Source organism: Rhamphochromis longiceps, linkage group LG20 (assembly GCF_057381845.1).
Source record: "Rhamphochromis longiceps isolate RC_006_pf linkage group LG20, R_longiceps_female_GT1.1, whole genome shotgun sequence".
In the NCBI taxonomy this organism is placed as follows: Eukaryota; Metazoa; Chordata; class Actinopteri; order Cichliformes; family Cichlidae; genus Rhamphochromis; species Rhamphochromis longiceps.
In genome coordinates this window covers 2447771-2461724 of record NC_140576.1, presented here as the reverse complement: position 1 = coordinate 2461724, position 13954 = coordinate 2447771, and the positions used below count along the sequence as shown (strand labels likewise).

At 41.9% G+C, this 13954-nt stretch overlaps 1 protein-coding gene across 3 annotated transcripts in view; it reads left to right on the top strand.

Moving 5' to 3' along the window:
- The first annotated feature begins 197 nt into the window (after positions 1-197).
- fmnl3 (formin-like 3) overlaps positions 198-13954 on the top strand; it is a 31974-nt gene continuing 18217 nt past the window's right edge. For 2 of the 3 annotated variants that reach the window (XM_085394853.1, XM_085394854.1), the window contains exon 1: positions 199-817. In XM_085394853.1, the coding sequence (XP_085250979.1) occupies positions 704-817 (114 nt within the window). In that variant the 5' untranslated portion in view covers positions 199-703. Of the gene's footprint in view, positions 818-13954 lie in introns of all 3 variants that reach the window. The other variant, XM_085394855.1, reaches the window with a different exon arrangement.

Sequence of the window (13954 nt, the reverse complement as noted above, 5' to 3'; positions counted from 1 at the left end):
TTCTCTGATCTTTCTTGTCATGGCCATTTCTTGCCAGCAGGTCGCGATAAAGTGCTGACAATCGGCTTTTCCGTCCAGCTGTATGCAGGCTCACTGCTTACAGATGTGAGGGGCGGGAGGGAGGGAGACAGATTGCAATGACTGACATGCAGTCAGACCAACAGGAGGCATGCCACCCCCAATGCGGGCAGGACTCTAGAAGAAAACCCTGAGCTCTGAGTGGAGGCAACAGCAAAGACCTTAATCAGGATCACACAACAATAATGAATGGAAACACGTCGGAGCCAAGAAAGTTGAGCAGCACCTAAAAGTAACTGTCGGTCGGGTTTTGAAAGTTATCTGTCATTGGGGAAAATTCGCTGTAAGTAATGGATTGGCCAGGCAAGACAGAGGCTACTTTCTGGAAGATGAAGCAGCTGCACTCTTACTTTTAAAAAAGAGACTAGAGTCAAACACTGTCAACTTAAACGCGTGATTAGGGGTAAATGGCATTTAGGGACTACTGCAGTGTCAGCTTTTTTCTTCTTCTTTTTTCTTCAATAATCTGTTTTTGGAGAGAAGTGGATTATTCGGATTAAATCGCGGATGAGACTCTCGGAATACTTTGGAGATTTCTTTCTTTTTGCTTCTTTTACTTGGATTATTCTTGTCGCCGTAAGAAGCTGAGGCAAGTTTCAAGTCGACGGCAGGATAAGGCATTAAAATGGGTAATATAGAGAGTGTGGACGGCCAGTCGGAGATGAAGCAGCACATCATGCCTCTGAAGGTGCCCATGCCTGACCCCACCGAGCTGGAGGAGAAATTTGCCATTGTTTTGGTAAGTTAACGGGCTAATAACCGCACTTTTGCCACGGTGCGGTCGAATAATCGAGTAGTAGCTGTCTGTGTTTTGCTTTTAAACTTGTTGAGCTTTTAAACTTGTCGGTAGTGGGTTTATTTTCCCTTAAAGCACTGGATCACAGTTATAAACAACCCATATAGTGGACTGTCTTGTTCTTTCTATATATGAAAAAAAGTTTATTTCTTGCTCTTTTTTGTTTATTTGTTATTTATTGTTTATTTGTTTATTTATTTGGACTATTATGGACCATTATGAGCTGCTGATGTATTAAATGAACCGACCTGTGCCGTTCCGTCCCGCCCCTCATTCTCTCCCCACTCCTGCGGTTCTTTTGTCTCTCCAAAAGTCAGACAACTCAGCGTTTGGCTGAAGTGGCACATACTGAGCGCGGCATGGCGAGAGTGGTGGAGGTGGTGGTGTTTGGTAGGGGGAGAGGTAAACGGGATTTCCCCCCCTCTCCTCTACAGGATGGAGGACATTTTCCTGCATATCCTTGACGGAGAACATCACAGCATTCTGCGTTTATTTAGTTTAGCCCCTCTCGCTGCAGGCGACTCATCTAAAAAACAACATTTTCTGAATTCCCCCAAAACTCCCACACCCGAAGTATCCTCCCCTTTCCTACCTCCCTACACCCTCCACATCAGGCCCGAGTTTAGGCGTTTAGACGCTTTGTAATAGCGAGCGCACCGTCGACACCCACCTCCCTGTCGATCAGCGGAGTCGAACAAGGATGACAGGGTGTCATTTATGCGTCAGAGGGGGCATTTCAGCGTTCAGCACATCACAAAGCGGGACTTTACGGCTACTTTCTCTTTCAAGCACGATCGCGTGTCTAGATTCCTTCATTATTCATGCGCTGAAGCGAAGAGGAGATGCTTTAATGAAAATTTGGGTTTTGTTTGGGGGTTTTTTCCACTTAGGTGGGCGGAATGTAATCAGCCAGCAGCTCGACTTTGACTATACAGTTTTAATTTGGGGATTCCACAAAAAGTCTCGTATTGTTCTGATGAAAAAATAAGAAAACATATGTTTCCATCCGTCCATCTTTTTTTTTAAATTCAATTTTCTTTTTATGTAAAGCCTCTTACTCTTAAAAGTTTTCCAAATTGTCAGAGAATCCCCCTTAATCTCTTTCACGGCATTTACTTAACGTTTTAATTCAGTTTAACAAACTCAAAGAGTAGTGGCAACAAGTTGTGGTTTTATCAGGGTTAATGTGCAAAACTTGGTCTGAAACTTTCGTTTCCTGCATGCATCTTGTGAGATTGCTGTTCAACCATGTCAGACTTAAACATTGTCGTGCTTGAGTGGTGACAGCCCTCTCATCTTAACAAGGAAGCCAGTAAACGCGTGCCAGGAAACTTTGAGTTTAGATGGGACAGCCCGGGTGTGCTGGTCGCAAATCATGTCAACATGCAGTCCTTATAGTATGATATAATATTGAGGCCGTGATGAGGGTTCAAATGAAGATTTTACTTCAGTCCACTTTTGTCATAGTAACACAGTAAAAGTCTCGAGCCATCTCTAATTTTTGTATATTTTGCTTCCAAGTAACCTGACGTTGTTGCCATTTTTAAAGCTGTCTTGAACAATATTTCTCCAGGTTGGTTCATTGGTTGAATCTATAAAAAATGCCAAACATAACAGTCTCACAGGCATAAAACAGTATTTTTGCATCATTAAGGTGATCCCAAAAGAGCTAAAAGCTGAAAACATTCACCATAATGTGCAACGTGATCTTAGAAAAATTGAGAAAACAGGTGGAAAAGTTGCAGGCCTAAAAACTCTCTGAAACATGTGGAAGTCACGTGTTTGAGTCGTGACCTGAGAGATGCACCTGGGCTTTCAGCTCAGCCAAATTGCACAAGAAGTGGACTGAAAATCAGCTGCAACAGGTCTTTACAGCGGTGTCTACAGCCACTGTTAACACACTGGAGAGTTCTGTCATGGAATAAAAACAAAAAGCAGCCAACAACCAAAGAAGAGCTTTGAAACAACCAGGAAGACGCCTGGATAAATATTCATGAAGACAACTTACCAATATTGACTTTCAAACTCTTTAGAATTGCACAAAATCTTTTGCCTTATATACTGCATTCTCATTTATGTCCGTTTCCTATGTTCCTAGCCATTTATAAAGAAGTAAGGGGTGGCTCAAGACTTCTGCACAGCACTGTATCTGAGACAACATTTGACGGGAACTTTGGTACTGGAACGATCACCAGGACATGTTTCCTTCCTAACTGTTTTAGTCACAGTGTATTACTCACAGGACTTCTTTAAACTGCTTGTTTGAATACTTCTTCCACCTCCGCCTGGCTCCTTGCCTATCATACTGACACATAACAGCATTCAGCTGAAATCTGAGTAAATAAAATTTAGACTTTTTTTCTGTTTCTATTTATTTTCCTTGTCAAACAGTAGCATCCTAATTTCCCATGGGTGCTTATTTTGTGCTCCTCACTCCACATTTTCAACATTACCACACCCAGCTCTGACTTTCAGCTGTCTAAGGCCCTAATTACAGCATCAAGCACCGAAGATGTGAGTGGATCCTCGCAGCATCACTCAGACGGTCTCTTTCTTGGACCTTCCATGTTTCTGGAATGAAGCCATTATTTGCTTGCCAGAGCAATCAGCAGCCACGGAGCGAAGCTCTCGTATGAGGAGACTAACGCAGCAAGAAGCCATTCAGCCCCTGATTTTGAATGCTGTGCTATATCTCAGCTATTACGACAATTACACACTGTGCTATGCTACAAGCTCTACTACGACAGCCCACGGCATGTCCCTTTGATGCAGATAACTTCTTTATGAAGTGAGTGGCTGTAAAAAAAAAAAAAAAAAAGTCAGAATAAAAAGAACTTCACTCGTCTTTCACATATAAAAACACTTTTTGGGTATTTTTTTTATCAACACATCCTGCCTAGGAAAAGTCTAGCTGTTTGAAAGTACTGCAGCACAAATCGGTCCCTGTTATTATGTTCTGCCGTGCAGAGCAGATGATTTCTATGCATGGAGCAGTAGACTCAACATTTCAGTTGTGTTTTCGAGTGGGAAAAGTTTTCAACCTCTCCAGCCTCCACCTCACTCTGGCCCATAATAGCTCCACATTTCCTTTACTTTGTGGGAAAGTGCAACGTTCTTCTATATATTCAAGTCCTTATCAGACAGTGCTTTTCTCTCGGCCCTGCTAGCTGTTTGTTGTGAGATAGCGCTACATCAAAGGCTCCTGATTTTGCAGTTAGAGCTCTTCTGGAAGGCAACCTCATGGCTTGGCTGTCTGGGGCTGGATCCCAAGGTGCACTTCCCATACTATCATACCGCATGTGCCAAGCATCTGAGACACTTCACATCACTCTTTCTAAGCTGAGCTGATTTCTTTCTTCAGCATTTGTTTGCAGAGACATAACTGGCTTCGCTTCAGCTTCAGCGCTCCATAAATGGATATTTTGAAATGGGTAATTTCTCCTCCTCTGGACCACTGTGTTTTCTATGCTTCATGATGGCATGCTGGTGCAAATGGTTGGGACTGCCAAACTCTCTCTCAGACAGAGCTCACAGACATCCCACTGGAATGACAGCAGCCCATAATGATGTCATGGGCTCAGCAGCCTTTGCGAGCGTAGTAATATGCGTGGGCTAATGACTTTAACAGAATTTCTCTACTGTAGATTGTTGAAGGCGGTGGAGGAGGGGCGAGACCCCTGGGTTGGCCTCGACTAGTTCATGCCGTCTGCTAATAAAATGCCTGGGTCAGGTTTAACCGGCTGCATGTGTTAAAAGCATCTTCTCATTCCATCTCCTCTCTTTTGTCCAGCATCTTCAGAAACAGTTTCAGCCCAGTTTTGTGCGGCTGGAAACAGCTGCCTGGTATTTTCTTCCTGTATTTTACAGGGGAAATTGCATTGTAGCCAGTGGTAGTTGTGGTTGGTTTGCCTTACAATGAGAACTGTGTTCCCTCCATGCTGCTACTGGTGCATAACGTTGCCATTAAGTTAAGCTTGCGATACAGATCTTTGTAGACCCCACAGACAGACAAGTGTAAATACATCAAAGCCATATTTGTAAAATTATATCTTGGTCATTGGTAGAATTCTTTTAATAGTTTTGGCTCCTTTTACCCCCTCTTTGTCCTTGGTAACTCTCACTTATCCTTGGTTTTGTGCAATTCCAGATGGATATGGAGCCTCTCATTCACTCACCCAGTCAGTGTTTCCTACCTTCCCGTTCCCCAAACTCACTCTCGGTGTGGCTTTGCCCTGCACAGTAACTTTCTCCATATGACTCTGTCTTTATAAAAATAATGTGAGATGAGTGAGTGGCATTTCAAAGCCTGGGATCTTTTAAGGTTCCAGGTTTGTGCACCAATCCACTGCTGGATTCCTGTGGCCTGGTCTAGGCTGAGGCCACAGGAGACCTCAAAAGGAGGAAAATTCCCTTTGAACTGGCGGCCTGCCACTGTTCTTGGTTATAATGGCTTTACCAACATCTTTAAACACCGCACACATCTTTAAGAGCTGTTACAGGAGCAGTGCAGGATTATTTTCACTTCTTGATTGCGCTGGAAACCGCCCTAAACCATTCATCTTGCTCCGCTCAGCTCCCCGTGTCTATTAAATGCTGACATCAAGTTGCGTCATGCGTGGATGTGCTGTTGCAGTTTTTCTTTCGTCTTTTGATTGCTCATGAAAGAGGTTTTGAGATTAAGCAGCAGCAAATGTTGGGAAAACTAAAGAGAAGGTTAGATCTGTGTCATTTGTCAGATGTAGTGAAATGCTGACAATGTAACTCCAGTGCCATGTCTTACATCACTGTTTCTTGATGGGGAAGATCTAAGGGAAGCCGTAGTGTCTGCTGGATTCCACTTAAGAGGAACTAATAGATTCAAGCTGATTGATGTGTTTATCAGACATAAAACCTAAATCATTTTAATGTGTTTGATGATAATTTGAGTTTTTTTATTTGCCTGATATCCCAATTCCACATTGCTTCTTTTCTCAGAAGGAAAAGCTGCATTAATTATATACATCTGGCTCAGCCACCCACCACTCTGTCTCAGAAAGAAAGGGATTATGGGAATTGAGTACACACTAATAACTTAGTCCTAGTGCAGCCAAGCAGGTGGGGTGGGGGGATCAGCACAAGGCTATCCACCTGGCTCTCTGCACCCTGAGGCTACAGTTCTCCAGTCTGGTTCAGGGCTTTACTGCTTCACTTATTCTCTCCTTGTAGTTATTTTGGAAAGCAAGGGTTAAGTTACAGCTGGGTGATATTTTGTTTTAAAGCATGTACAGTACTGTGAAAAAGGCTGTTAACTAGCTTACGTAATTAGAAAAAAAGGTCTGGCTCCCTGGAAACAAAATATACAGACACGAGGGGTGGCTCAAGACTTTTGCACAGTACAAGTCTCTATAAAGTCAAAAGGCTTTGAGGTTTTCTTATTAATGTGTTACACGAATAAAAATGAAGTGTTGTGGTGACAGAACCACGTTAGCTATTTGGTTACGTCAAGCTAACCCTCTGCTCGCTTCAGCTTCACATTTAGCTAACTTACTGATAGTTCAAATAAGTATTGCCCCAAAATACTATACTATTCTGTACAAGCAGTTTACTTATTAATTTTTTTATTTAAATGTTTTTTTTGGGGGGGGGGAGGGGGGGGGATTGCATGTGCCGCTAACGCAGCTGCACCAGGGCTGTAGGTTGAAGAAGTGGTTTCCTTTTCAGTACAGTGGGAACCCTGACCTTGCAGCTATACTTTTTTTTAAACAGATGCTAGGAAGTACAGCTTGATGCTGTCTCTGGTATAGACCTGCCTTAGTAACATGATGAATAATGTCTCATGCTCAGCTTCAGTGTCATTTAGTAATCTTCCTTAATGTGCTCATTTCTTACGATCACAGTTCTGTTTTTATGTTACGTCTGAACTTAATGAAGTCATATTGAGAAACAATGGGAAACTTTCTTAATAGTTACGGTTATTGATGGGAGCCTTGATTTTGTATTGGTTTTGCTTCTGCTTTATTTTATTTGCACCACTTCTTCTTAAAACATAACCTTCCCTTTGAGGAAGCAATTCCTCCAAGTATTGGTCTGATTCAGAAAACTTTGAAATGTTTCTCCATAGCTCAGGCTCAGATTTGGGCTGGGCATTGTGTTTAAAGGCCACACTGGCATGAGTTATTGAAGCCTTCATGCACCTGCATTCCTGGCATTCACTGTGTATATACCCTGTTGGCTGGTGTGCTCACAGCTCTTGCATGAACTCACAGGGTGAACTAACAGGATATTTTCTCCACAGCAATAATCTCCTGCTTCCGATTAATGGCTAATTGCTGTATTTTTTTTTTGTGTCTTCTTACATCACTCATATCTTTGTGGTCGCATTTCCTAGATACGGTAAATAAACTGTACAATATCGGTGCTGCTGCAGTCATTTTACATCACTGTTGTTTTGGAACACAACAACTTCCTGGAGACCTGTAAACAAGTTTGCGTTGCACATGAGGTCATATTTGAACCGTTTGGAACATCTGTCTTTAAGATGACCTTGAGCTCAGGACATTTTTGCTGTTATCTCAGGCTCTGACTGTGAATCAGCCTTCAAAGAAGTCTGTGATGATAAAGGCCTTTCATTTCAACCCAGCTATCACTGCTGTCGATCACCGCTGCACCACTGCTTAAATAATCAGGTTAACAAAGGGGTTCTGGGAGGTAGCTCCGGGTTTATGAACTGGAAATGGCATTTCTCCAATTTCCTGTTATTTTGTTGAGTGTTGTGAAAAGCAGATTGGAGGGAAAGTTATATCTCTCAGCAGACTGAGCCAGAGGTCAATGACGAAGAAGGGAGGGTTTGGAGAGTGTTCGGGCTAAAGATGGGAAGGCCGGTGACTAGAATGAGGACAGATAAGTGCGAAAGAGGCTGAAAATATTACACCACAGCTGCAAACTGTTGCCTTTAAGTCTTCATCTAATGGGGATTTAACACAATGCTTTTCAGCCAGTGAATCTGTCTGCTCTTATGTGCCTTATGTGTGTAGAAATAGAGAAATCAAGAATCAATCTGATAATAATTTAATTGTTTTTTGTCATTTATCAAATTGAAATGGCGTCTACTTCTATTTCCAGCCTAACACATAAATGAGAATCAGCTGCTTTTCTCGGTTTTGTGGCGTTATAGATGAATGGGTTTTGAGATTAGGCTTTAATCTTCTCGAACTAGTTATACATAAAGGGGAATTAAGAAGAGAAGGTTCTAACTGTATTGATTAAGTGTTGGAAAATCGAAAGCAGTTGCAGGTGATTTCCGTATTTGTGTCTTCACTTAAAATACACGCTCTAGGTTTTGCATAGTGAGAATGTGGTTTGCCTGTCGAGACCGTGTTTCCACATAAACGAGGTGCTTTGCTCTACCTGTTACATTAATGTCTTAATAAGAAGCTTGTGACTGTGCCTGCTCATATTTACTTTGTAAACACAAACCACCATCATGAGCGGCGAGCAGGGAGGGGCACTGACCCCAAGAACTTTTGCTGCCCTGCCTTCAAGAAAATGCATCTCCCCCTCTCCACTCTTTGTCCCTCCTCTTTTCAGTGTGTGTTTGGTAGAACTGGTAGCAGCTGGTTTGTTGGCCCCTCTGTCTTTCAGGATCTTTGTGCAGGACCTACGCATTGTTGCGCTTGCCCGGTTTGGGTTACCTTGCAAAAAGAGCGACAGGTGATCAGATATCTCGTAGACAAAGGGGGGCAGTGTTTTCTCACACTCTGCTCCTCTTCCTGTCAAATCAGTTAAGCTTTACCTGCATACGTAAATACATTGTTTGAGTGAATATGCAATAGAAGACAAATGTTTGTTTTACATGTAGACCAAGACCGACCGATATATTGGATGAGTACCGGCCAATCAGAAATATCGGCATTTGTGATATGTCCTGCTGAAAGATGCTGAAACCAAAAGGTTACTTTTGTAAAAAAAAAAAAAATTGTGCAGAATACAATGCAGAAAAAATACTTAATGTAAATTTAAGAGTGTTTCAGCAGCGCTAATCTGACTCCAGTTTATGTAGACGAGTAAGCTGACATTGATGCAGTCAAGCGGGATCTTCACATTAAGTCGCAAAGTAGTTTTTAAACAGATTGCTGGAAAGTAATTAAATGATTTCCCTTCATGATCTCTTTTCAATAGAACATATACATTTTTTTTAAACCCATTATATTGATCGTGGAATTGTTTTTACTTCCCCAAATATTGCTACTAGCTCCAAACATTACATACTGGTCAGGCTCCAATTACACAGCTACACAACAAATTTAAAAATACCCAGGGCAGTTTTTGATTTCCTGAAGAGTTGAGGAAGTGTCTGCAGCCCAGTGACGACAACAGCTGAGCCACTCATCCTGTCTCCTCTTATTGTGCTTCCCTACCAAGAAAAAGGGAGGACTTCAACAATAGCCCAGGCAGCGACATTCATTAATAAAAAGCTACAGGCTGTGTCACAAACAGCCAGTCTGGTTTATGCTTTTACCACATGTCTTATAAACAATTCTGGCTTGTAGAACTCTATTTCATGTGTATGACAAGTATAATATGTTAGGCAATTATCCATTTGGTTCTGTATGTTCGCGTTCACTTCGGATGTAGTCAGGTTTTTTTAAACCTCTGAAGGAGACATTTATCTTGAACTGTGTCCAGCATATTCTGGTACAGTAGGATTCCGAGTATCACTTTAAATCTAAGCTATGCATTTAATAAGCTTAAGGGAAACACTCTTGTGCCAGGTTCTTTATTCATTGTGCTTTCTTTGCCCCCTTGCTGGATGTAACAGTCAGTAGTTTGCCTGTTACCACCCTCCTCACACAGCACCTTTTAATAATGAGGACCAGGTCTTATCTTACCCTTATTGGCTGTTTCATTATCTTCCTTGTGTTACTGGATTATTGAAGGATGTCTCTTGTTCATATACAGCTGTGTTGCTTGGGAGCAAGAGTTTGCACAGAGAAAACTGAAGAATAAGACAACAAGAATGCACATATGAAGTAAAGTGCATGATTTAATGATCGATGGCTTCATGAACAGTAAGAGTAAGTAGCTGATTAGTTTTAGTAGAATCTGTTGAAGGTCATTGACTGGCCGTTGTGAAACAACTGTTATGCAGAGACATATTTTTAAAAAGTCCTTGCTTTGTCCTGCAATAGGGTCAGTGTGTCGTCGGCCCTGATTATGGTAGCAATTGAGTTAAGCCACAGATCCCGTTTTCCTGGACCCCACCCTGATGACCAGACAGACAGGTTGGGGGGAACGAGGGCCATCTGGGCCTCCATGTTTGAACTACGACAGTGAGCTCCTTAGCCACCCACTCATTTTCCTGTGAGATGATGATAACTGTCTGCTCTGTGTAAACCTATCAAAGCAGATAAAAGACACAGACTCTGCATTTCCATCCCACCGACAGACCACAAAAGAAAGAATCACACTGAATGTATCTTCTTAGTAAGTCACTTATTTCAGTTAAAAAAGTATAAAGCGCCAAATCACAACAACAGTCATCTCAGGGTGTTTTACACCATAAGATAAAGACCCTACAGTACAGACAGAAAGGTAAAACTGTCTTTTAACAGGGAGAAACCTCCAGCAGAACCACAGTCAGGGAGGTGCAACCATCTGCCACGACTGGCTGGGGGGTGAAGGGAAAGAGAAGAGACAGAAGAGAAGCGAAAAGAAAAAAAAGAGCATAGGGAGACAGGACAAAACACAGACTAAGGGAAAGAGATGACAAAAATGTAATGACATGCTGCCATGATATATAAACATGTGGGGAGTGGAGAAGAAGTGTTCAGTCCATCACATCAAGTCTTGCAGCAGTCTGAACCTATAGCAGTGTAACTAAAGGATGGTTCAGGGCCACCTGGTCCAGCCTTAACTATAACTTTTATTAAAAATGAGGAAATTTTTGGGGCTAATCTCAAAACTAGAGAGGGTGTCTGTCTCCTGAATCCTGAAGAGCTGGTTCCACAGGACCGAGGCCTGATAGCTGAAGGCTTGGCCTCCCATTCTACTTTTAGAAACTCTAGGAACCACAAGTAAGCCTGAGAGCTGGCAGTCTTGCTCTAAAACTGCAGGGTTGCTAATTTAAATCCATATTATCAGACAACTCAAAAAAAAAAAAAAAGAGCAGTTTATCCTGCACCATGTTTTTAGCACCAGTGACTTACAGAGTAAATGTCTGTTGCGTACCTGGGAACAACTTATGAGCAGCATGTTGTCCTCTGCAAGAACAAACAAGTTGAGGAAATTCCACAAGCAGAGCTCTCCAATTAAAAATCTTTTAGTTTTGTGCACACTGGTGTGACGCACTATCCCAACTGAAAGTGTGAGAGAAACTGAGAAAAGCTGTGGAGGAAACATCTTGTCCTGCTTTCAGACTGGTATCTCTGGGGACTTCTGGTGGGACTTGCAGGTCAATAACGTAACATCGGGCCGATTGTAAATCATTTGGATTAGGAAGCTGTCCAGCGTAGGGCAGGACGGAGTTGCCCTGGCGACTCTAATTTCTCAAAGGTCCATGGGCTCTTCAAAACATCCCCTCACTTGTGGGGGTCTGTGTGTGACTTGAGCGCTCTGCTTAGGACTTCCTGGACTCTTCTTAACCAGAAACATGATCCCATGAACTACTTTAACTGTTGACGCTTTAAAACCTCTGTCATCCTTTGTTAATGACGGAAATGCCTGTTTCAGAATTTATCCCCTCACGGCTGACCTCTGCTCTGCACCATCGAGTTTTCCGTCTTTATTTGTTCACTTTACAGTCATGTACACTAAAGAAAACCAAAAGAAATGTTTTAAAGACAGAACTTTTGCACATCTATGTTATGGTGTCTGCATTTCACTTTTTTTTTTTTACCATTTAACTGATTTAACCTCAGTAAATTAACAGTTTAATGCACTGAGATCAAAATGGCTGTGTTTGCAATCTCCACCCTTTGCTCACATTTGGGACCTAACGATTTGTCAGATAGCAGTGACAATAGAACTAGTTCATCTGGTTGTGAAGTGTATCGGTGTTGTGTTCAGCTGGATTTTGCTTTACACAGCACCAGAGGGCATACACTGACCCTGCCCACCAGCCATTGTTAGCGGTTTTCTGTGAGAGGAAAAAAGTTGGCTCAAATGTCAAAGGATGGGAATGGCACGGCACCGAATCAAAACAAAGCTCCACACTGAATCCTTTGTCATGCCAGTCTCAGGTCAAACAAGAAAGGCCATGCTGGAGGAGAGAATATGTGGGCAACGAGCGCCAAAACATTTTTGGCATAGCTGTAGTATTTTCCCTTTAAAACATTCCAGTGATTTCGAAATTATAAAAGGCTCCTGCCCCCTCTCCTTTAGCTTCTTTTAGCTTCTTCTAAACACAGGAAGCGAGCGATAATATCACTGTGGGAGAAAGTGAAATGAAATTAGCTAAATTGGGTTACTTGGCTCAAATTACCCAAATCTGGTCAGAAAGGAAACTTTCCCTCCGCCTTTTGCCCCTCTGTCGCTCACACTGCTATTTATTTATAGTACCCGAGGCTTCAGGTGACAGTTGAACATCATTAAACAGCAGTACGTGATGTGTCCTCATTGCTCAGAATAGCTTTTCGGTGAGTTGAGGGATTCTGGTCATTAATTTGTCTTTAGCGAAATATACTTTCTTTTTTTTAACTATAATCAATTATGTTCCTATTTTTATTTTTTCATTACTAAAAGGAGTATCTGTGCATACATCTGGTCTGCATGTTTTCCAGTAAATCAGAATTAAATTAGTACAAAAAGGAGACCCTGCTCTTAGCCTGTCTCTACTTTCATGTGCACTGACTGAGAAACCAAAGGCGGCTTTGGGGCCGGGGTACAACCCGAAGCGTGCGACCATAGAAAAGTCGTGACTATTTCGCTTAACTCTTTACCTTACCTTCACAGAAGAGTGTACGATAAAGGAAATTAGGGCTGCTGCTTATGATTGTGTTCGTCAATTATTCATTTGATAGCTATCCTGTCAATCATATGTGTTTATTTGTCTAAGAAAATCACAAAAACGTTCCAAAATAAGAAGCTAATGTTTGTCATCTCTACGATTATCAAAATAAATTTCAATTCATCCTCTGACCAGCAAATATAAATATATACAAATACGTATTTCTCTTGCCCCATGATGACCAGCTGTAGATTATTATTCAAAAATATACAACGGTTTTTAATCAGTGAACAGTGATAGGAGGCAATTTGGAACAACCGTCTTATTAAAAATTAAAAATTATTGATGTTTTTTGGAAAAACCCAAAAAGTTCAGACAAACCATTTATTAAAGACACGTGGAAGATCTATGACCTTCCTAAAGATGGTCTTGTAGGTAAATCTTGTCCCAGGAGAGGCAAAGGAGGAGAGAGCAGCTTGGGGGTCAGACATGAGAGAAGTTTACTACTATAAACTACTACTACAAACAGGACACATTCCTCTTGTAATTCTGAACATCTGGTACCCATGTTACTTCTTTTTTCTCTCCAGCGTGGGTATTTTGGGTTAGTCAAAATAAGCCATATGTGAAATCTTCACACTGCTTTCCACTCTGGTGATAGCCTGTTATAGCTCTGCCCTGCATTTTCTTAGTTTACCTTGTTTATAGCTATTCTTGGGCATCCACTGCCAGCTCAAAGTTGTTTCGCTTATTTTTGAATGTGTGCTGCAATCTGTGATCACAAAGCTGTGAACGTGTATAGAAATTATTAGCTCTTTATGGTCCTGGCAGGACCATATTTGCCTCCATATTTGGCGCTTGCAAGGACAAAATGATTCATGACGCTGTGATGGAGTGAGCAATGATTTGGAAAAGTCATTTTAATATATTCTCGTGCGATATTTCCACCACTTCTGGTGACTGAGTTGCTACCATAGAAACAAGTATGTGTTGTTTTCCACACTGGAACATGCCAGCGTGAACATCACATCTGGCCTGGTGGGATGGGTTAAAAAGGCAAGCTGTTGCATTTTAGACAGCAGTCTGAGTTATAGCTGCAGGTTAAAAGTCAAGCTGACGGGCCATTTGTGGCTGAGCTTTGGGATACTGTTGACACT